The 23,364-nt window shown below is 41.9% G+C and overlaps 2 protein-coding genes across 4 annotated transcripts in view; one reads left to right on the plus strand and one right to left on the minus strand.

The window, feature by feature from the left end:
• Position 1: 1 nt before the first annotated feature.
• pex16 (peroxisomal biogenesis factor 16) lies at positions 2 to 12,558 on the plus strand. 2 transcript variants are annotated; one of them, XM_019867269.1, is made up of 11 exons: positions 2 to 265; positions 382 to 417; positions 2,535 to 2,611; positions 2,853 to 2,986; positions 4,504 to 4,604; positions 4,762 to 4,842; positions 7,644 to 7,799; positions 9,956 to 10,028; positions 10,806 to 10,925; positions 11,439 to 11,503; positions 11,995 to 12,558. In XM_019867269.1, the coding sequence occupies exons 1-11, from the start codon at positions 133 to 135 to the stop codon at positions 12,051 to 12,053; spliced, it is 1,035 nt and encodes a 344-aa protein (XP_019722828.1). In that variant the 5' UTR covers positions 2 to 132; the 3' UTR covers positions 12,054 to 12,558. The 2 variants fall into 2 exon arrangements, with proteins under 2 accessions (XP_019722828.1, XP_019722830.1); XM_019867271.1 differs by having other exon boundaries at positions 7,647 to 7,799.
• A 485-nt stretch (positions 12,559 to 13,043) lies between these two features.
• Positions 13,044 to 23,364, minus strand: part of arfgap2 (ADP-ribosylation factor GTPase activating protein 2) — a 16,568-nt gene continuing 6,247 nt past the window's right edge. Inside the window, exons 6-17 of one of the 2 annotated variants that reach the window (XM_019867267.1) lie at positions 22,322 to 22,427; positions 21,701 to 21,757; positions 20,475 to 20,516; positions 19,784 to 19,836; positions 19,496 to 19,632; positions 19,266 to 19,397; positions 16,089 to 16,217; positions 15,840 to 15,992; positions 15,642 to 15,768; positions 15,051 to 15,138; positions 14,826 to 14,950; positions 13,044 to 14,745 (exon numbers count right to left, since the gene is read on the minus strand). In XM_019867267.1, the coding sequence (XP_019722826.1) occupies positions 14,725 to 14,745; positions 14,826 to 14,950; positions 15,051 to 15,138; positions 15,642 to 15,768; positions 15,840 to 15,992; positions 16,089 to 16,217; positions 19,266 to 19,397; positions 19,496 to 19,632; positions 19,784 to 19,836; positions 20,475 to 20,516; positions 21,701 to 21,757; positions 22,322 to 22,427 (1,170 nt within the window). In that variant the 3' untranslated portion in view covers positions 13,044 to 14,724. The remainder of the gene's footprint in view (positions 14,746 to 14,825; positions 14,951 to 15,050; positions 15,139 to 15,641; positions 15,769 to 15,839; positions 15,993 to 16,088; positions 16,218 to 19,265; positions 19,398 to 19,495; positions 19,633 to 19,783; positions 19,837 to 20,474; positions 20,517 to 21,700; positions 21,758 to 22,321; positions 22,428 to 23,364) is intronic. The other variant, XM_019867268.1, reaches the window with a different exon arrangement.

Consider the following 23,364-nt stretch of genomic DNA (forward strand, 5'->3'; position numbering starts at 1 on the left):
TGTGTCCGACAGGAGGAAGTGAATAATGTTTACTTGTTCTTCGCTAGTTTTTAAAAAAAAAAAAAAAACTTTTTAATAACGGCGTTTGGAACAACCTTTAAATGTTCAGTGTGGATCTGAGTTGGTGCTAAAATGTCTCGATTTAAAGAGCACATTGATAAAGTGAGTCGGGTTTATGAGCGTTATAAAGAGTATGTGACAAAGAATCCGATTGCAACGGCCCAGGTGGAGAGCGCAGTTCGGACCATCTCTTACCTAATTGCAGGTGAGTGACTTCCCTGAATATTAACAATTCTTAACATATACAAAAAAATGCAGTTCACCTGAAGAAACCATCATCATCAAACGCTGTTTTTTCTTTTTTCTTTTTTTTTCGGACAGGAAGATTTGCCGATTCCCATGAGCTGTCTGAACTTGGTAAGAAAAATCTAAGTCAGTAGCTTGCAAGATTCAGCATATTTATGCCCCCCCCCTTTGATTGAGTGTATTATACCTCGCTTAAATATTGGCATTTGATCGTCTTTCTTACAGCTCAATAAATTGATTAATGAGTTACTGCAAAGTTACTGTAGTTATAAGCTATTTTAAGGGGATCATGGGAAATAGAGGGAGAGCAAAATTGACTCAATTACGCATGCCAACAAGAAATCTTGAAAGGACTAAAACATATATTACAACTAACAACTATTTGAACTCATATTTAAAATCATACAAGTCACTGCTGGACTTCTGTGTAGTCAAAAGGAGCGTTGCCACTCAGCGATGGTGTGAATGTGAGTGGAAAATTTCTGTTTTTTCATTATGTTCCCTGTGACCGACTGACGAGAAGACCGTAGTGTATTCTGCCTTTTACCCAAAGCCAGCTGGAATAGATTACTCATAAATACCGTTAGAATGTATGTGGTATGCCTGTGAATATTTTCTTTCATCCAGGGCAGTTAATCAATCGCAACTAGACTGTCCTGGTTGTCTGAGAATTTGTTTTTCGTCCCACCCAAGCAAGCTTCATCTTTTCATGTTCATAGGCTTGATAGAACAACTTGAGCTAATGCTATACGCGCATAGGCACATGGGCTGTTGAAGCCTGTTTGGATGAGAGGCAAAATGTTAAGCAACCACAAAAGTCCAGTTGTAATGGAATCACTGCACTCAGCATGCATTTGGTCGGCACCAAAATGCATGTCATTAAGGTGACAAAAAAACTATTTGATACCACTGTTGTTTAGAAACTTTTGCTCAGCTTTGCCTCGCCTCTTTATTTTTAATATTTTCAATTTACTTATTTATTTTGTTTTATTCAGTTAAATCTCTGCCAATGAATAAAATGTGCATTCCTGACTGAGGTTAAAAAAAAAAGTATTCAAAGGCAAATGCACATTTTGACACAAAATGTTTTCGATCCACTGTGGGGAAAAACGAATGAACAATTAATTGACTCATTCTTTGACTTTTTTAAAGTGTTATTAATAATAGCCCTTTGTCTTTCTGGCTATACAGTAGCTCATCTTCCCATAAATGACATCATGTTGTTCTTTAGAAGGCAAACTAGTTAAGACTGAATCAACAGAGCCTATGCTGCTTTTAGTCAAGTAGTGCAGTTCATTTTGCCTCAGATGCTTCAAGAGAAGCTTAAGAGACAATCAATTACACACGATCAATGTAATTCTTAACTATGCCAGTCCCAAGTACATTCCAGTCCAACAATTTGCAAATGAGAGAATATATACAGTAGTACATTGTACAGTTCAGTGGCCACATCAAACATAAATGTGTAAAATAGGTTCAATAGAATAATAAGTATTCATTCTATGTTGTAGCGTGTAAGTAGGTGGCCGTTAAAATAACTCAGTAAATTATTAAATTTAAAGGAGTTACTGGAACACGCCTGCATCACAGAACTTTCAATAGAATTGCCATTCTCGATGAGAAAGAATGAAACTGAAAGCATGTCAAACAGAAAGAGAAATGAGAATGATGCAATATGTGGCAATGAACGTTACAAGACATTTTTTGTAAATCACCTTAAGGCTGTGAATCTTGAAAATGGTAGTTGCAAAAAATCTAAATATATATACACATACACATTTGTTTCATATAAATAATCAGAGGTCTTGCTCGGAACTCCTCTTAGGTTTTGATAAGCACACACATTCGTGCAAATATAATTAAAATATTTTATAACAATTATTTTCAGAATGTGTATAGAAATTGCAAAACTGGCCTTCCTGTAACTGCAATAGAGACACTATCAAAGATAAATGGACTCAAAGGAAAGCCAACAGTCTCTTGTCTTGTCCAAGCTGACTAAAAATGAAAATGAAACCAACTCAGAATGAAACAGAAAGAAATGGCTCGGCTGATGCAACAGATGGTAAGAGGTCAAAATGTCATTGACTTAATTCCTATTTTATTTTACATGATGTGAAGTGAACACATTTACATACAGTTGACACCGGACAGAAGAGCAATTTGTTGCACGTTTAGGTTAGGATTGACCTGTGTCAATGTTGATGGGATTCTGTTTGTTTTTCCAGTCTATTCTGCTTCCAATCTCCTGGTGCTGTTTAATGACAGCATTCTGCGCAAAGGGCTCAAGTGTGCCCTAACTGTGGTGAGCACCGTTCAAAGATGATGAAGGGCCATACATGTTTGAAGAAACTGTCTTTTAGATGCAAAGACTGCTGCAAAGAGCTTGAACCAGACGTCTCATTTCAGAAAGCAGGATGAATCATTGTAATCGTGATTGTGCTTGCACAAGTCGAGTGGTCGCAGCCTGGATATGTGTAGATGTGGAAAAAGAGTCCGTTTGCAGTTGTCGCCGTAATGTTGAAAATTGTTCTCTGTTGTCCAAGTCCATCTCAGAGCAGAGAATCCTCACCTGGCTCTCGGTGTTGGAGTATGTGGAGGTGTTCCTGGAGATGGGCACCCAAAAGGTGTGCGGGGAAGTTGGCTGCTGGCTGGTCATCGGACTCATTCAAATTTTTAAGTAAGTGACTTTTAAGAGGATTTGAATTTTGAGTTCGTATCAACATTGGCATGCTGTATGTAAGGTTGGGCAGGACAGAAGTACATTATTGTGAGTTTTTATATAATTTTGCCGCACCTCCACAATAAATATGAAATAAAACAATGAGGATATGATTCATGTCTAGACTTTCTTTTTTTTTCTTCTTAAATCCATTTCAGTTTTCCCATTTACACTTGAGGCCTTGTAATATTATCAAGTCAGCAGTTTTGACATGAATGACTGTGTGATGAGATTTTGTGATTACTTTGTAAGCAAAGTTTCATTTCTTCAGTGTTGTCATAGTAAGATACAAAAATGTGAAGGGTGTGCTCACTCTTCTCCAATACTGCATGCGTCTTCCAATTGACTGGCAACCGGTCCAGGGTGTAACATGCCTTTCGCCCCCGAAATCAGCTGGAGAGGTTGCAGAGACTACAATGAGCAAAAGCGGAATAGAAAATTGCTGGATGCTTCGCAAGGCCAGTTGCAACCAATGTTCCCCCTAAGCTGCACACATGAGCAATTGAGCACCGCTCGCACTCTCTCAGTGCACACGGTGCTGCTGGCGCGCACCACGCGCACACTACATTTCTGCACTCATTCTTTCATTTCCACCCCACTTTAATCAACAAACGGGACACCACACTATTCCCACTTCCAGTAGTGCAACCGAGGGTGCGCACACAGTTGTTCTACGATAGTTTGTTGCATACTTTGACACATTCACTCACACGCACCACAAACGAGGCTGCAGGCGATGTGCGGGCCCCTCCATTTAGTAAGTCTAAACATGAAGATAGCCTACCAGCCCCTTAAATGAGGCTCTTTTGCGCTTTGCAAAGGTCAGGTGACTAGGTCGATTTTTGTGTTTTATTAAATGACATATTTGCCATTATTTATCAGTGGACAATGTGGGACCATAGATGTACAAAACAGATTGGCTTAATTAATTATGTTGAAAGTAAAATAAAAGTAACAAACTTGGGTCGATTTTATTCGTGTCATAAAACTCCATTCAATGATTTGTACTATTTTGATAGCAAGGTGGTTTGACTTTTTTCATAACAATACAATCCTCAACTCCACAAGCCATCCATCCAGCCGCTCCAACCCAGACTGTCCCAACAGCGCCACCATCTCCGCTGGGCAAAACGGGGCTGCGAAAAATGCTGCCCATTACAGGCGCAAAAAATCACGCACACACATACTTGTTACGATCGCAGGTTTTGGTCAGGTATGATACTGGTTTGGCCGCCATGTGCAAGTCTGACGTTGCTCACGTGGTCCAAGGAATGCTCAGGGAGGTTTGTGGGAATGCTCATACGCCTGGAAAATTAGAGGTAACATTGGTTGCAACTATCGTATTGTGTTTCGGTATACGATATAAAATGTGTATTATTGAACGTGCTGTATTTGCCAGGCAGTGCAGTGGAATCACAGGTTGACCGTCTGATCTTCCTCAGCTTACTTAATTTTTTTTCCCATTTCTCCCAAAGGGCAGTTTTTCGCCTTGTGCTTCTTTTGTGGTACAAATCGGGCATTCAGACTTCACCGCCCATCATCCCCCTTGACCGAGGTGCAGAAATTGCTGCAGAAGGTCAGTGGTGTAAACTCTGGTGGTTTTCTTTTTGTGCTTGACTATACATGCGAATACCCCCCTCCCCTCCCCGTCCAAATATTGTACCAAACAAATCATTTGTGCACATGGTTCATTACAAGCCAAAAGGAGATGACCCATTTCCTGTTGTGCACAGAGGATGGGAGTGTGGAGCAGCAGGACGACGCCTGCTTTGTAGGCCAGAGGTCAGGCCGTGTCATCAGATCCCTGCATGGCGGTAAGAATTGGGTAACAATTGTTGCGTCTCATAATAGTTTGCCATATGAAGACTTTTTTCAAACAATTGGAACATTTGGGTGATAGGATCCTCATGATGTCTGGCTAAAGAGTACCGGAACTTTTTCCAAGTGTAATCATTCTTACAGACAGGGGTGCATATTGACCTTTTGGTGTGGTTCTCAAGGGAGCACACAGGTTGTTGCTTGGTGCTCATTATTTTCGCAGCCTGCTGACCTCACTGGCAGTGGCGATTAACTCATTCAATCCCAGCCATTTTTACTGGAGCAACATCCTCAATCCCAGCGTTTTACTGGATTTTGACTGATCTTGCAAGGCCCACAGAATATTTGGTTCTAATGTTATACAGTATAAACATGGAGCCTACCAAAATAAAGTTTGGCCTCTCTTCTTTCAGCAGAAAAAAAAAAATCTTTTTCCATTCTTCAGTAATCGGCATTACTGTACTGTACAAATAAAGGATATCTTATTTTATCTTATTACACAATGGCTAAGTTTCATGAAAATGGCGATTCTTCTGCAAAAAATGGAGAAAAAGAGCTTTTTGTAAAAGCATGCATTTCAAGCACGTGAGGCACCACTGCCACCTACTGGTCGCTTTTCTACATGATTTACAATGCAAACGGCTTATTCTCATTCACAGATTGCATCATCCTCCTCTCTATGCCGCAAAACAAAGACTTAGAAGTACAAGTACGTCCTTGGTAGGCGGGGCCTAATTCAAGTACGTCTTGTGGAATGAAAGAGTTAAGCAGTGCAATAAATAAACAACGGAACTAAAAAAATGAATACAAACAAAAACATAACAGAGCTATCTGCAAGGGACACACTTATTGTTAACCTTTGTTTATATTTACTGGTCTTTATGATTTGAATGAATAACCTTTGCATGAGTCTCCTCTTAATGAAATAAAAGAAAAATCGGACTTGTTAAAATCGGACATGTTTACATGAAAATTTGAATCTAAAGAAGCAGAGAGGACTAAATCAGATCCGTTCTCCCTCTTTGAACAGGAAATACTGTAATTTACTTTTGACGTTGAAATAACTTGATACTTCCATGACAATTTTAATACTTAAGTGCCGTATTTTTCGGACAAGAAAGGCGCACCTAAAAGCATTCAATTTTGCCAAAAGCCAACAGTGCACCCTATAATATAAAGAGACTGTAACTCTCTTTATATCCCCCATTGACTTGTTTCCCTGTTAAGTGTTCCTTTACCATCCAGTGGTGATTATTAGCAGGAACCATTTGTAACCTTAGAGCAGTGGTTCTTAACCTGGGTTCGATTGAACCCCAGGGGTTCGGTGAATCAGTCTCAGGGGTTCGACAGAGCTCCTGCCATAGAGGTTGAGACACACAGGACTCAACATGTCAATTAGTTATGACACGCCCGCTTGGCCATCACTGGCTGGTTCATAAGAATAAGAAAACCTTTTTTACATCAGCAAACTTATGAAAGGAAGAAAGTAGAAGAACAAAAACTATAGGAGCTGCTGTAATAGCAGCCACTCTCGTGGCGCCATCGTGAAGTCATAATAACATAATAACAAAATAAATAAACACTACACATAAGACACACAGTCATTCAATCTTAACCACCATTTTGTGCACAATTAAAAAATGTATTCTTTATACTTGTACTAATCTTTGTGTTTACTTTTTTCGTTTTTAATAAATGCGTTTTTTTATGTTTTGAATTTGTACCCAAAAAAAATCATATTTTTATTTTTCACAAATGAAGGGTTCGGTGAATGTGCATATGAACTGGTTGGGTTCGGTACGTCTAACAAGGTTCAGAACCACTGCCTTAGAGGGTTCTGCTTGACACTAATTGATATGTTTATTCGCCACCACACACTCAGGCAACTACTTTGTGAGCTCTGCGCAGGCATTATTAAATGAAAATAATACCAAAAGCTAAGTTAACTACTTACTAAACGAAGGAAGGAGGAGACAAGCAAGACTTATACAATATTTTAGCCCCTTGTGGATGTGAACCCACGAGGTTTGTGTGCCTTTTTGTTGAATCAGTTGTCTTCATAACGTTTGTCTTTCATTTATTGTTTTGGAATGCCATTTGTATTGATATGTTTCATGTCCGTGTTTGTACCAGTTCTCATAGCTTTAGTTCCAGCTGCAGCAGTTGTGAAGGCTCTATATCAACAAAGATGTATTGTATTCCCTTTAGCGTACCACCAGCTAGTGGATGCATAGTGCAACCGCAGCCACTATTGTAGCTTCTATTCAATGCGCTTTAATAATGCAGTGCGCCCTATATATGAAGACAGTTTTAAAATAAGCCAATCATTGAAGGTGCACTTTATAAGCCGAAGCGCCGTATAGCGCAGAATATACGGTATGTATTACAATGGATACCATTACATGAAATGATTCAATTTATTTCATGATGTGAATTTTAGGCCAAATCGCTCAGCCCTCAGTCTCCATTTTTACCCAGCTCATCGCTGACAAAATGATGGAAAAACAATTTCCATACAGTCTTACATGCATGTGCACTGAACATGTAAATTCGTGTAAAGGTTACATGAGCTGAATCAAATATTCTGCCTGTAGAGAGGTCATAACACTTAGTTTTCACACAATCAGATTTAGAATTACCAACAGTATATGACAATATTGCGGTTGACAGTGGTGTGGAACTGCACTGCATCATACAAGATTTGTCAAGCACTTTGGAAAAATAGTTGCATGTGAGTCAATACAGTTACAATGTGTCTGAGGCTAATTTCCCACTTTGCCACTTCTGTGTGATGTAGCAGCGTCCTCTGTGCCACCCCGGCAGTGGGGAGCAGCCAGTGAGAAGAAGAGGAGTCGAAACTTGAGGGAAGAGAAGCTCCACAGCAAACCGACACCTTTGAAGCTGCAAGAGACCGTCGCCGAGACTGTGTCCATCAGTCGACCTCTTGTGCATTGTATCCTTCCTTATTGTACCATCTGTAAAACAAAACGGAACAAACTCTCTCTCTCTTTCTCTTTCTCTCTCGATCTTGATCTCTATGTATGTATGTAGGTACGTATGAGAGAGATTCACAAATATACAGCAGTGTGAGTTGGTGGGATGTGGCCCCTGGGCCTTGTGTTTGATAGCCATGATCTAAGCCAGGGGTGGCCAACCAGTCAGGGACTAAGAGTCAATTTATTTACTGTGTTACTGCAAAGAGCCACATCATGCACATGGGCACACATAAATATCACCCCATCTCTTCTTCTGTCACACACACACACACACACACACACACAGACCTCTGCTCAGCCACATGTATTGTAAATGTCACACACCAACATGATAATGACAGAAATTGACTCCTACAGTACTACGACCACAGGCCAGTCATTTTCAACAATGAATATTGTGTGTCTCACACACACACACACACACACACACTCTCAGTTCAACCAAGTCTGAAAACAAAAAATACAATCACGTTTTTCTCTTACTATGTTGTTTAGCCTTAGTGCAGGGACTTTTGGCCTTCCTTCTCTTGAACAATCCTCTTGAAATCTGGCTTGTATTGCGTTGTAGCCACTCAAAACAGGCACCGTCTGCATGCAAGCTGCAGTGGTTACTTACTACTTGGATCAGCTTGCTACATATTTTACCTCAGATCGACTTTCGAAGCAGCGAACTTCCCGTTGTCGACCCGATCGCGCACGTGCAAGCATACACCCACGCACGCACGCGGGCGCCCAACCACGCACATGTGCACATATGCACGCACGCAAGCACGTGGGCGCCAAACCACGCACATGTACGCGTTATGCATGCACCCACGCATGCCGAGATGAGCGACAGCCAGAACGTCACCAAACATGAACGAAATCGAAACACACAAATACACAAAGTCCCCCCCCTCCATTTCCTCCTCCCAACCCTCGCGGTCGACTTGGGACCAGTCCGCTGGCTCCCGGCTGAGCGGGCAGCATCGCTTAGGTGCCTTAAAATCAGAGGTAATTCGCTGATTAGCTTAGCGCTTAGTGCCGTTTGCGCATGAGCGTTGATTCAGTTGTCTTGTTGCCCTGTATGTCAATCAAGTAACGGGATTGATGATAGGCTGATATCGTAAATTCTGCTATACATAGCACCGTTGTTTGAATGTCAGCGCCACCGCGAAGGCATTTTCGACGCTTGTCATGTGAAAGCCCGGGAGCCGTATTGAACCAGCCAAATAGCCGCATGCGGCTCGCGAGCCGCGGTTTGGCCACCCCTGATCTAAACCTACGTTGTCAATATGCGTATGAATGGCTGTTTGCTTACATGTGCACTGTGATTGGCTGGTGACGACTGCAGGGTGTAACCCACCACTCACCCCAAGTCAGTGAACAGAGCTTTCAGCTCATCCAAAGCCCTTAATGAGGCTAAACAGGATAAAAAAAAAATGCATGGGCAAATTTCCCAGCAACCACTGTTTAGTTGCTTTTACTCTAGTGAGGTTCCCTGCATTACTTGTGTTGATCACAAAGTGGCAACAAACTGTCAGATACAGATGCTGTAAGATCTTGTTGACAAATTTGGATTAACACTGATGGATTCATTTAAGGCAGGGCTGTCTAAAGGGGTGTTCACATACATCGGTGCTGCACTGATGTATTTTGTGGCGACACATCTTACACCGGTGTAAATGTTGTGGAGCATTCACACGTATAAAGCTGCTTACTAAAGAGAAGCGTGTTAACCCTGGTGCAGCCCCACTTGCATTCACACGGCGGTTTCTGCGTCCGTGCAAAACGGAAATAAAACATGCGCATGCATAAAGTGTACTTCCTTTTCCCCGCCCTGTTTGTGACATATCGAAAAACTATGGTTCATACTGCTCCAGACAAATCAGCGCTGTGGTCTATCAGATACCGTAAAAGGATGAGAGAAAGAAGTGCAAAATACCCAGCATGCAAGTTATGCAATACCCGTAAGGTTTATGAACATAATGAATACACCATTGTCACATAAATGAAAAAATTTAAAAAAAACAATTTTGTACAATTGAAAAGTTACAATTTTGAAAAAAATGTGATTGTTCCCATTGAAGCTTTAATTATGTGGTTGTCCTCAATGCGTCCTTTTTGACTGCAGTACTCAGCCTTGGACTGTGCGGAAAACAGTCTTGGAAGCCATGGCTTATCTCCGCAGGTCTGGAGCTTTCCAGGTTTGTAAATCTCCCCTTTTGCACGATGGTGTTCTCGTATCTGGACCAGTTGTTATTTTCGACTTGGTGTCAGGATAACTGTAAGTGGTGGAACGGTTTTTGAAAACCGTCTAAACCGTCACTCTCGGGTTGGTTCCTATTGGAACCAAATGGACTCAGCACAATGGACGGAATTCATAGGCACCCACGCACCTCTTTTTTTTACTGGGAGTGTCTGAGCTTTATGAATCCTTATAAAGCTGATTGATATGAGCAGCTGTTATCCGGGTGCCTATTTTGTAGAATTTTAATTTTTATTTTATTTTAAGTTGTGTAACGTGTTGAATGTTTGGTCACTTTATGGTAGTTTGTTCTTTTTATGGTACTGAATGTGGAGATGGGATTTGGCTGCTGTTAAGTGCTGAGCCGCATCTACTCTGTGAGATCGAGGGCTGTTGGCCACCCCAAAAACAAGGGGAAAAAAAAACTCAACTATTTGCCTCAACGCCTTGAACAGAAAGCTGATGAAACAATACAAGCAGTCTATAACTGCTTCCTTGACTGATTTTGGTGTGTTTCAAAAAGTTGACAAATTTTAAAGTGGCCCTTTAGCCTTCCATTTTTTCTGTATGCGGCCCTCAAACGAAAATGTTTGGACACCCTTGCGTGAGGATGTTTTTGTTTTTGTCTTGACATCTTTAGAACAGTGCACAGATTTTTCATTGCCTCTTTTTTTGGTTTATGTTTGTTTTTTTTTTTTTTGTTTGTTTTTTTTTTTTGGTCTGTTTTCTTGTCTAGCTTTGCCGTGCTCCATGAGAGAATATTTGATAACCGATGGGAGAGGGAGGAGATGAGGAGAAGAACCTTTCTTTTACTCTACTACCTTGTCCGTTCTCCATTCTATGACAGATATTCAGAGTGAGTATGTTTGAAAGCCACTTTCAATCAATGGAGTCCCCAAGTTGTGCACTAATCATATGAAATGACCGAAAGTTGAAGAGACGTACCTTCTGGTATACGTATTAGAAAAATGAGGCAAAAGTCCACAACAAAAGTGGTTTCAAAAAGTGCATTTGGCACTATCACTTTGCAACTCTTGTGAACCATCAAAACTACACAAATATGCAGTATAATGAAATGTATTCTTGTGTGCAGATTGCTTCAGACATCCTTTGCTAGCCCAACTTGTCTTGCCTTGGAAAACCAATCAGAATGGAAAGATTCTGATGTCATTGAGGCAAATTTTAAATTGGTTTGCAACAGTCCCATTGCTAATATGTGCCATTGGTGTTTGTCCGTGTATCAGCTATGGAATTTTTACTTCTGCCAGACACGCTAATCTATCTTCCGCGACTGTCCTTGATGAAAGGAAAGTCGCATGTTGTTTAAAATTAAATACATTGGAGTAAAATAGTTTTCCTTTACGTGCAGGGAAAAGATTCTTTTCCTGCTGCGACTTCTGGCCAAGCATGTTCCTGGAATAGGCCTGATAGCGCGTAAGTACTCCTGATTCAGGTGTTTAAATTTTTTTGAACCATGATGAGATGGACATTCCCTGTTTTGGTTCAACACTCATTATTTGACAAATACTCTAAGTATGATTGAGTGTGTGTGTGTGTGTGTGTGTGTGTGTGTGTGTGTGTGTGTGTGTGTGTGTGAGAGAGACATGCTCTCGAGTCGTCTAGAAATTACATCAGACACAAAGTATTGGTAATGCTTGACAGCAAATTACTGGTGTTTAATACCCTTGCACCACAATGAGAAATTTCACCTGCAAGTTACTTTTGAATTCTGATTTCAGCAGGGGCGATGTAGTACAAAGTCAGATGCAATAGTTACAATGAGAGTTAATATCAACATAAATAAGTATTTAATTCCTTTGAATGGTCAATGAGGATCAGTGGCTCAAAACAATTAGTTACGAAGTGTTGCGGTTGTTTTATTTTGAGTGTTGCCCCTCGTACTAACAAATTGGTTGTTTGTTCAGGACCTCTCATGGATTACCTGCCCACCTGGCAGAAGATCTACTTCTACAACTGGGGATAAAGCAAAAAAACAGATAGCCGTTGGAAGTAGACACGTTGCCACAACACAGAGTCCATCTGTAATAAATATTTAGTAACACTTTCCGCAGTTTGTCTACCCCCTCTCACTTCCCTCGATGTGACTGCAGTTTTTAGTATCTGTAGCAGAACACTCATGAAGGTGCGTTACCACCAGGTGGAGACTGGTCAACTTTGTGGTGTTTGCAGCAATGCAAAGAATGTGTCCACAGGAAGCAACATGACTGAGAATCACGTAAAAAGTCTGAAAGAACTCTCAGCAATTCCTTTGTCTCAAAGCTCACATTCACAGACTGATTTGATAATAGGGTGACAAGTTTGTAATGGAGGCAGTTGACAGCAACCAGAAGGTGCGCATCACTTGGCAAAGACCGGTGACGCTGCAAAAGCACTTTTGGAGCTGGTTTAACTATCAAAAACTGCACATTTACTCTAACCTTAATTCATACAGCGGACCTTTTGAAACAAAATAAACTCATTTTACTCGGTCTGTTTTCTTTGCTCTGAAAGTACACTCATTTGAAACGACCAATGTGAACACTTTGAATGTGGAGATTCCAGAGGAGTGCCATTTAGTCTGATGCATATATATCAAGGTGTCAGTTAACAAGTCGTCTTGTGAACATTGTTTTTTGATTAGATTCTTTGCAGCTCAACAACTAACAAAAGTAGTTTTGGATCATCATCACTCTGAGGCAAAAACGTAAATACTGTAAAGGGATCCATTGGGAATCAGGAAAATGTATAACAAAGTGGTGGCTTGAGGCATACTGGTGAAATTGTGTGTGCTATGCTTGAAAACAAGGGGGGAAAAAGACGAGGCTATCAGACTTTTAATGATCAGACAGAAATGTACAAGTCTAAGCTCACAGCTTCTGAAGATCGTCACCAGTCAGTGCTTTGTGCAAAATGATACACGCTTGGCCTGAACACTGAATGCAAACTTTTGACTTCGAAGTGATGCTAAAAATATAGCGTTGCACCTTTTTATTTAGTATCACAATGACAAAACAGGACAAAACATGGAAGTATTTGTTAACATATATCAGAGACCAAAGAAAATATAGAACTCTGACAACATTTTGAAAATCTAAGACCCAAACAAAAAATGTCCAACTTTAGATACAACTCTTGCTTCCGATAGACTACAACCACACGTGGTTTGCTTTATGAAAATAAAAACTCAAATGTTGAGAGAGCAAAATACTGACTCACTCCAGCAACAGTCTCTAAAAGGTGGGGAGTGAGAAGGAAGATTATCTTTATTCATGCAAAGCCTTTCCTTCTCTCAGTTTCATCTCGGGAAGGGTACCAAAGACCGTACTATTTTTTTGGTATGGACCGAGTTGAGTCAGTACGACTGAGCACCGATTATCATGAAATCAAACGGTACTATTTGTCGGTTCTGAAGCATGTCTTCCGAAGTTGTGACGGGGGGATGACGAAGGTTGGCGATTTTCCATGGCGCACTTGAACGCAACAGTGCACATCCACCACAGTAATGATGTCACCCACTCGCGTAGGATTTAAAAATACATTTTCAGATTTGGAAGCGAGCGAGGTTTGCTTGCCGTCAAGCCAAACGAACACAATTTAAGGAGTATATTGTAGCAATGGTGAAGCCTCGCACTTCCTAGCATGCTTTGGTTGAGCGCAGGGCGAAGTGGGGCGGGGTTTCTCTGTACTGGCGCTGGCCGTTAGTTGCCGAAGTCCCCGGGTCTCTGCAATCGGTGTGGGCCTGAGAGGGACGGGCCGGCGGGGTCCTGGCTTTCATCCATGCAGGGAGCACGGCCGCGGCATCTGCCCCTACCTGGCGCCAGCACAGAGAGGTCCGTCTTCCTTCAAGGAGTCGAATAATGCTGGGAAGGTGCGCGACGTCACCATCGTTACAATATCGATGCACTGTGTTTTTGAACAATACTTAATACATCATAATACTACGTATCTTAAAATGTCATATGGGTGAAGTAGTGAAATCTTGTGGCCAAAATGTAGCGAGCATCAAATACCGGTTTGGGTACATTCAAAGGATAAATTTGATTCCAGTCATTCTCTATGTTCTCATTGGCGTCCTCTTCCAACTGTTTTTTTTTTTTTTTTTTTTTGGTTGCTATATTTTGGTGCAAGCTGGGTTCCAACTCATCGCGTGCCGTGCATTCTTGAAAAACAAGTACACAAGGAACGAAGATAACACTAATACAAATGATTTAACGCGCTTCCTTGCATTGTTCATTGCAAAGAACCGTGCCCTCTACTTTGGATATTGAAATATTAATGTATTGTTTGCATTTTTTTTTCAGCTCTTTGTAATTGAAAAATTGTTAACCTTTATTTTTACTCTATCCTCGTTGGCTCATTTGTTTTCAATTCACGAAGTTTTGTTGTTTGTCAAATTGTATTTTGAAAAATCATTGTTAAATTGAATGATTTTGATATTACTGTTGAATAAACTGACAAATTTATTACCACAAACAGCAGAACCGTGGTACCGAAAATTGGTACAGTTGAATACCGGTATCGATTCCCAGATACCAAGAATCGGAACCAAACCAGTTTAAATATGAAAGGTATCCATCCCATCCCTAGTTTCATCCCTGGCCAAATGCACCAGTCAAACGAGGCCGGTCATCTCGGTGCCAGTGTCTCCAAGTTGCTCAGTAGGAGCCATAGCGATCCTGAGCCCACACAAAATTTGCACAGATATGAGTGAACATTCATTTAAGTGGGCATTTCCTGAATTACGATCAAGTCTCACCTGGATGGTATTCATGACCCCGTTGGCAAGGACGGCCATCTTGCCTGCGACCGTCTTCACTCCTTGCTTGAACTGGGTGATGTCTGGACCAGTGGGAAGGACGCTGTCAAAGCCTGATGAGCGCCCTGAGGCCAGGATTGCAAGAAATAAAACGAAAGCAGAGCGTCAATCTGTGCCTTGACTGATGAGTAACAAGAGAATGTTGCAAGAGGTGAGGCGTGGTACCTTTATTGTCACTGCCATCTCCAAACAGGTCAGCCGAACTGATGGCCGTGCTTCCAGACATGCCCTCCAGTCGGCTCTTTGCCTCATACTGGCACAGAGAAACCAAAGTCAATGACTCACATCGCCACAAATCTCCATCAGACATTCTGTGCTTTCCTTTTCTTCAGAACATTTCTTTTCAACCACAGATACTCTTCAAGGCTACAGTAGTTCACTGGCTCAGTTCTGCACATTTCTGCAGATATGTGCAAACGTGGTGGGAACACAGACAGTACATGGCAGTTTCAAGCTCCCTCTTGAACCCTGTCACCACTGGCCCACATGCATTTCTATCTAGTACAGTCTCAAGATTTCAACCATTGTCCATGATTTATCACACAATCTAAAATCCACTGCAGAAGTCATGGGTCGAATTTGACTGAAAATTTCCAGCACATTTGGTGTATTTCGGTCATTTTTAGGAAAGACCATCAAATGTCAGTGTCAAAGCATGACACCGGTGTCAAATTTCAGAAGAGCCTTTCACCCAAGCAGTGTGGAAGGGTTTAGCAAAGTTGAGGTTTTTGACTGGACCCAATCGAAAAGGCTCACCTCAACGTTGCTTTCACGGCCAAAGAACATGTCCGAAGAGATGGCCTTTGCATTCGCAAACTTCTGCCTGGCTTCGCTCGACTCCGACACTGGGGCGGACACCTCAGCTTTTCTTCTGCTGGGAAGTCTTGAACGGATACGATCACAGTTAACTTTTTTTAATGCCAAGGTGCCCAATACACGAGTGATTTTTAATACCTCTCTCCTATTGGCTGAATACTGGAGATGGTGACTTCCTCTTTGGGTTCTTCTTTCTCCAGAGTCCAGGAGGTGCTAAAGGAGGCGGTCCCTCCTTCTGTCTCCCAGCGCGATCCAAAACTGTCACCCACCAAGAATGGGTTATCCTTATATCTGGACAGTTTAATAAACAAGATGGAGTCTATTATTTACTGTCAAGTGTCCAAATAAAATCAAACAAGAGGTGCAAAGTGAAGATGCCACATGTACTTAGGGGGTCCAGAGGTGAAACCGGGCTCATCAAACATGTCCAATTTGGAACGAGTCGAGGTCTTGGCTCCCACTGGGGTTTCCTGCTCAATCACCTTCATCTCAGACATCACTGAATGTGACACAGCACTTAAAAAACAAAAACAAAAAAAAATTTAATACCACACAGAGATTACCGAAGGAAATTTAAAATGCAGTTTCTACATGCCAAATTAATTTATTCAAGCACAAAAAAAAACTACCTGTCTATGTGAAGAAGTAATTGTAATTCTCCCCCACCCCCCACCTTGTTAAATCACAAAGTAACTGTGACTAATGAAATTTTTGGGAAAGCCGAGTTAAATCTCAAAGGCAAAAACCCTAGCACCACATTTGTTGAATCAAGAAATCCCATAAATAGGAACTGTCAGACAAAGTGACGCAGGCTACAAGATCTCAAGAAACAAACGCATCATGTCGCGATCCGAAGAATTGCAAGAAGAAAATAGGAAAAAAGTTATTGAAATCTATCATTCTGGAAAAGCCATTTCCAAGACTATGGGGCCTCAGCAAACCACTATCAGAGCCATTGTCCATGAATGGAGAAAACTGGGAACAATGGCAAACATTCCCAGGACGATTCATCCAGGGGGTTGCAAAACAATCTAGAACAACAACCAAAGAACTCCAGATGACAATAAAGTTGTATCCAATCCAATCCAGATCTCGCTGGCCTCAATTTTAGTTATGTTTTTAATATGAGAAATAAAACTAAGCTCAGAGTCAAAAATGCCGCCCACATTTTTCCACACATTGTGAGGGTTTAAGATGCTGTAGTTTGGGTAAAAGTTTCTCTCCCTGATCTTCAGGGCCAATAACTAAAACCTCAGTTTTGTCCTGATTGAGCTGTAGGAAATTCCCTGCCATCCATGACTTAATATATGAAATACAATTTCAAAGGGTGTCAATTGGCTCTGTGTTGACAGACACGGCAATATATAGTTGTGTATCGTCAGCGTAGCTGTGGAAACTGACGCCTGTACCTCCTGTTGACATGAGGAAGCATGTTAAGATTAAAAAGTATTGGGCCTAAAATTGAGCTCTGAGAAACCCCATATTTAATTTCATGGACTCTGGAGGAACAAGTATCCAAACTTACAAAATAACATCTGACTGAGATAAGAATGAAACCAGTTGGAATGGGACAATGAATTCTGCCGTCTACCAGAAAATCATGGGGGGGTGGGGGGGTGGAGACCCGACAATCAGTTTGCGCCCTCAAACTCAAGCGCTCTTGGATCATGCAGCAGGACCATGATCTGAAACACAACAGCAGGTCCACCTCTGAATGGCTAAAAAAGACAATTTGGTTTTGGAGTGGCGACGTCAAAGTCCAGATTTGAATCCAATTGAGATGCTGTGGTGTGACATTAAACGGGCAATTCATGCTAGAAAACCCTTCAATATGGCAGAGGTGAACAAAATCTGCGAAGAAGAGTGGACTAAAATTCCTCCACAGCAATGTGAAAGACGCATCATCAGTTGGCGCAAACACTTGATTTCAGTTATTGCTGCCAAGAGTGGCACAACCCATTATTGGGTTCAGGGGGCAATTACTTTTTCACATAGGGACAGGTAGATTAGGATTTTTGTGTGACTAAAGAAATTCGATTTTTTTCTCTTTCCCATACACCTCCTGCAGTTGACTTAGGAGCAGTTCGCGGCCCAACCAGTTGAGCGCGATTAACTAGTTGGGCCCTCCTGGTCTACACTGACAACATAGTAATGACGTGAGGGGAATTAGTTTTCTAAAGAGGCACTGTTTTTCCACTCATTTGGAGTTTGTGCAGCGTCAGACAATGAACAACATTCAACTGTAAAGTATGTTTAAAAAAATGTTACCAAACTGAGTACCATGACTGAATTAGAATATTTTTATTCTAGAAATAAAAACACATTCTTGATGAATTCAAGTTTCAATAATTTAATGATTAAATTCAAGTCTCCAGATTGGCCCTAAAATATGAGACAGCGCGAGTACAACTTTCATCCACTCACCCAAGTGTGACTTGTAAATCTACAGATGTTTAAAAAAATATATTATTGGGGTTGACACACTTCCGCTCTGTACTTTAGTGGTCAGTGGCACTAAAAAGTATGAGGAACGCTGCCCTCAAGTATGAATTACATATTTTTAATCATGTTGTGCTCGTGCATTGGTGGAATGTCTGTGCACATTGAATACTTTTGCAATGGATTTATTATTTCAAACATTAATATTAATGTGTGCAATGCCTTGATTTTAATGATTTTATATCACAGTCGTAGCCATAAATGCAATTGTAGAGGAAAAAGACACAAAATATGAACTAATCCCTAAAAGTTACAGCATTATTTCATGAATATGAAATAATGGCAGGCACTGATATATATTATAAAACTAAGCTCAGAGTCAAAAATGACAGCCAAGTTTTTCACACATTGTGAGGGTTTAAGATACTGTAGTTTGGGTAGGCACTGATATACAGTATAACCCCAATAACCTCATATGCCAGAGAAGAAAAATCCTCGACTGGTCGCCAGTCAGTTGCAGAGCACAGAGAGACAGACATCCACTGACGCTGACATTTAAACTGTTCAAGTGGGAGCTGAACCAACGCTGCCTGCACCAAAATCAGACAAACTAATTCAGTTAAACTGCAAATTCTGTTGCCGATAGCGGCATATGTGAGCAGAGTGTGAAATTTGCTGATCATACTTGCCTTGCGCCATGCAGCTAAACATTAATTTTACATTTAAACTGCATAAGGTCAGCTTAAGGTTTATTTTGTGTCAAAACTTGCACAGAAAAATGTGATTTGAAAACATAGAATTTATCAGTAATGGAGGGAAATATGAATATGCCGCTAAATTTTCTTCCAGAATTCCTAAAATTTTAAGTTAGTGGGGCTAATGTGATCTTAGTTAAAAAAAAAAAAAAAAGAGGGAAATGTTCATCTGTAAGCGCTGTAAAATGACCCGTCAAGCAGCATAGCTCGGCTGATCCGTCTGTCTGTTGTCGAAGAGTGACGACACAGCCCCTCCATATTATCATTGGCTAAATATTGTGTCCCGTGTCACCCTGCAGGCTCTGCAAGATCACAAAGCCAAGTAGTGCATTAAACAAGACTTGACACAATGTGTGCGTTGTTACGTCACCTCCTGTTTCCGAAGCCCATGCCCAGTCTCTCGGCCTGCTCCCTCTTCTTGCCTTCCAGGTTCTTCAGCTTCTTTTCCTCAAGCTTTCGGTCAATCTCGAGCTCTTTGTAGGCCAAACGCATGGAAGCCACACTGCAAAGGCCAAAATGAGGGTCAGCACAGTTTTGAAATGCTCGACTTCCTCTTCAAGAGCCCAACCTTTCACACGAGAGGTTCATCGAGATACTCACATGGACTCCTCCGCTTGTTTTTTTGCCTCGGCTGCCTGCTCCTCTCGTATCTTCTCAGCCACTTGGGCTTGCTTCTCCACCTCCGAAAAACTCTTGCTGCTCACCTTCTGAGCACCGAGGCCCTTCTTTGCCCCCAGCTGCATCATGAGAGCATAGCAAACACCATTGGGATCTTGAGTGCATGTATGCTCATCCAAATGGCTGAGATTTTTTTTTTCTTAATCAGAAAAGATGGCAAAACTCATATTGGATGTGTAATGGATTGGTGAAATACAAATATTTGCTCACCCCTTTTTTGGCAGCCATTGGCTTCTTCTTCCCAATAATGGTTGGCTTAACATCTGTAAAATGAAGGGCAACCTGTTCATAAAGTCAAGCATATTATCTGAAGCATGAAAGAATTAGTGTGAGGAACTCCCAACATGAGACAGCAAACCAAGGCGTCATAAACAGATTGTTAGACTGCCAACATCCCCAATGAGTCATTTGCTGTGACGTTCTGGCAGGTCAGTAAAGATGAGCAAGTTTCAGCTCTACTCAGAGCCATGCTTGACTTCTGAAGAACATGTGTCATGAGAAAAAGAGTACCGGTATATTCAGAGAACTGACAACGGGAGAAGAGAATCCTTTCATCTCTCGCATGCCAATGCTATGAGCATTGTCGTATGTCTGCGGCTCCCATTTGTCCAGGTGCCTTTACATTCTAAACGCTGAAAGCAAAATTGTTGTAATACCAAGAAGTGAGCACGTAGAAATGACAGACCCAGGCACCTCAGCTTCTCTCTCGGTGGCTGACAATGCTGACGTATAGCTTGTCAAAGCAGATGATTTGCTTTTTGTGAGTTTCTGCTGAATATTCAATAAAGCAGCAAAGTGAGATTGGGCTCATGTAACCGACCTATAAGACGGCAGGCAAAACACCCAAGCTTCTATGGCAGAGAGAAGTGGCACACACAAAAACAAGAGTCACAATAATCACCTCTGGATTGCCATTGCTCTTGTGACGACAATAGCATGGAATCTAGTGAATGGGATAGGACAAACCCACAATCAGCTTGCAAAATGCAGCAATAGGAAGCTATTACAAGGAGCCAGAGGCTACCTGAACAGAAGTAAAATATTGTACGTAGCTGGTTGCATTGGTTTCGTTGACACTGCTCATAAGAATAAGCAATATAACATGACGTCTCTGTTTAAAGGCTTTAGTTCTATGTGTAATGGGTTCTTATGAACTGACTTGGGTGTGTTGGACTGACGGAGGACTAAGTTGTACAGCTTTACAAACTTGGAAAAAAAAAGGGCGTGTGCATGGCTGGATGAGAGATGAAGTGTTGGAGATGACGTGTTAGAGTCATAATCTAGTATGCGGGTCACCAACCTTCTTGAAACTAAGAGCTCCTTCTTGGCAACTGATTAATGCGACGGGCTACCAGTTTGATCGTATGCAGGTGGGAAATAAATTTGCTCAAACCTCCTTCATATGTTGTAAGTAATGATTACCGCGAATGAGATTCATTTCTGAGGAGACACTGATCACATGAGCGATTTCACACATTAATTATGAAACAGATCAATATCAATTGGCCACACTTTATTATAAATATCTGCCAGTGTTCACATTTGGAAATGATCGCTACCACAATATTTCTGGAGTGTCACAGTGTCTAATCACTGGTGAGCTATTTTTTGAATAGGCCCGCGGGCTATTCCTGTCGTCCTTGAGGGCTTCCTGGTGCCCGCCGGTACCACGTTGGTAACTGCTGACATGACATTTGGTTGCTGTGGCAATTCTCGGGTGCTTTGGTCACATGTAATAAATGGTGAATGCCGGGTAGGGGCGTGCTTGCTTACCAGAAGTGAAGGGGGAGAGAGTGGAGTGGGGTCACCATACTTTTTGTTGACCACTCTGCTATGATACACTGCGCTAGTCGTGTCATAATAGGTACACAAACCCATCCAGTGTGTGTGCGTGTGTGTGTGTGTGTGTGTGTGTGTGTGTGTGTAACTGTGAAAGACACTGCTCTATCACTTGAGCATTCAGAACTCCGTGCGCTTCTCATGGCAATGTGATAAGCGGCGCATCAGATGGGTTACAGGGCCGAACTACTTTCTCTCAAAAGCGACAAGGCTGTTTGGTGACGCTGTGACAAGTGTGAACTTTTTGACAAGGATGTGCATGAGCAAGTTCAGAGTTAGTGGGCTCACCAATCGTGGCTCTGGGCGACGTGCTCAAACCATCAATGCTCGGCCCGTCCTCCGGCTCTGGATAAAGCAAAACAAACAGCCATCATATCATTGGAAGTTGCACATCTGCAGTATGCGAATGACTTGCTTCAGATGATTGAAACGAGGAGTTATTCTCACGACTAGTTTCAAAACACAAAAGAGGGCAGGGGATAACAATACAGCATCGGTATATATCCAAAACAATTTGAATTCGTTTGACTCCATGACTTTCCAACGTTGGTCCTTTTCGCAACATTCAAATTTTCTGAGACAATTCAATTGGTGGTTTCCTTATCTGTAAGCAATGATCATCAACTTGCAAGAAATAAAGGTTTACATGATTTACAATATTTATCTCTATCCAACGTTGGTTTCACTTTCAAAAAGTGTTGAACTTGTGTGTGTGTGTGTGTGTGTGTGTGTGTGTGTGTGTGTGTGTGTGTGTGTGTGTGTGTACTCAACATGCATTTTACACCTATATCTAGATATAGGTGTAAAATGCATGTTGAGTGCTGCGCTGAGTGTTGTGAGATGTCCACGTAATGGCTGTGTTTTGTACAAAGCTGGTGCAATGATTGTGGTGGTGCGAGTTCTCCTCACGGCTGTCATCTTGGCTTTTGGCCATGGTGTCCCTTGGCTGCACAGCGACGGTGGCGCCATTCTGCTCCAGCTCTGAGGCTGTTGTCATGCTCCAGTCATTACAAGACTGAAAACGGCAAAACAATTCAAACAAAACAAAAATAAAATTTTCAAACTCTTCAGTCTTAAATGTGTCTAAATTTGCCATGTCAAACAATCCATAATTAAGATTGAAATTTTCAGACGTTATATACATATACAGTAGGGTGGTCCATTTTGGAAAAGTTTGTCGGATTCGTCGGGCCGGGTCGGAAATCTTGTCGATACTATGACACAAGGATGTGTGCAAAATTTTATTCCGATCGGATAATTTTATCCCGTCCCGCAGAGCGACCAAAGTTTCCCCTATGGAAAGAATGTTACGGGGCTGAATGGTAGTACGGTTTCTCCCGTACAGTAAGGATTTTGTTTTGCTCAGTTCGCACTTGCAATAATTCAAAGACGGAAGACAGGAACGCATGTATTGCAAAAAAGGCAACCGTGGTTATCCTTCAACACTGGTGAGATTGTTGGTCCATGTTAACTGGTCCATCTGTCTATCTGTCCATCTGTCTATAATGTCCATCAACACTAGTGACACTGTTAGACCGCAAAAAAAAACGAAATCCGCCGTGCGTGCCATCCCATGCCTACTTCGCGCACGGGTGCAACGCCCGGTGTCGCTCCACGACCTGCAGAAGGTGCTGTCGCTGTTCCTCGTCGCGCGTGATGGCGCCGCAGAACGCGCTGATGAGGGCGACGCCCCTCTCCGCAAAGTCGTTCACCACCCGTAGGTGACGAGCGCGCCGACGAGCCGTGGTGATGTTCGATGTCGAAAAGCGTCCTCAGCTCAGCGTCCAGTAAGAATTCCGGCGATTCTCGACTTCAATTGAAAGATATTAGCTCGCCAGTAGGTGACCGTTGTGTGTTAGGCGTGCGTTTGAGTTTGTCTCCGGCTGCTGAGAGCAGCGATGGAAGGTTTAGTTAGTCAGGAGGTGATCGTTCGGGCAACATTCAGCCCAGCC

This window comes from Hippocampus comes, unplaced genomic scaffold, assembly GCF_001891065.2.
Source record: "Hippocampus comes isolate QL1 unplaced genomic scaffold, H_comes_QL1_v1.1 scaffold2, whole genome shotgun sequence".
Taxonomy (NCBI): domain Eukaryota; kingdom Metazoa; phylum Chordata; class Actinopteri; order Syngnathiformes; family Syngnathidae; genus Hippocampus; species Hippocampus comes.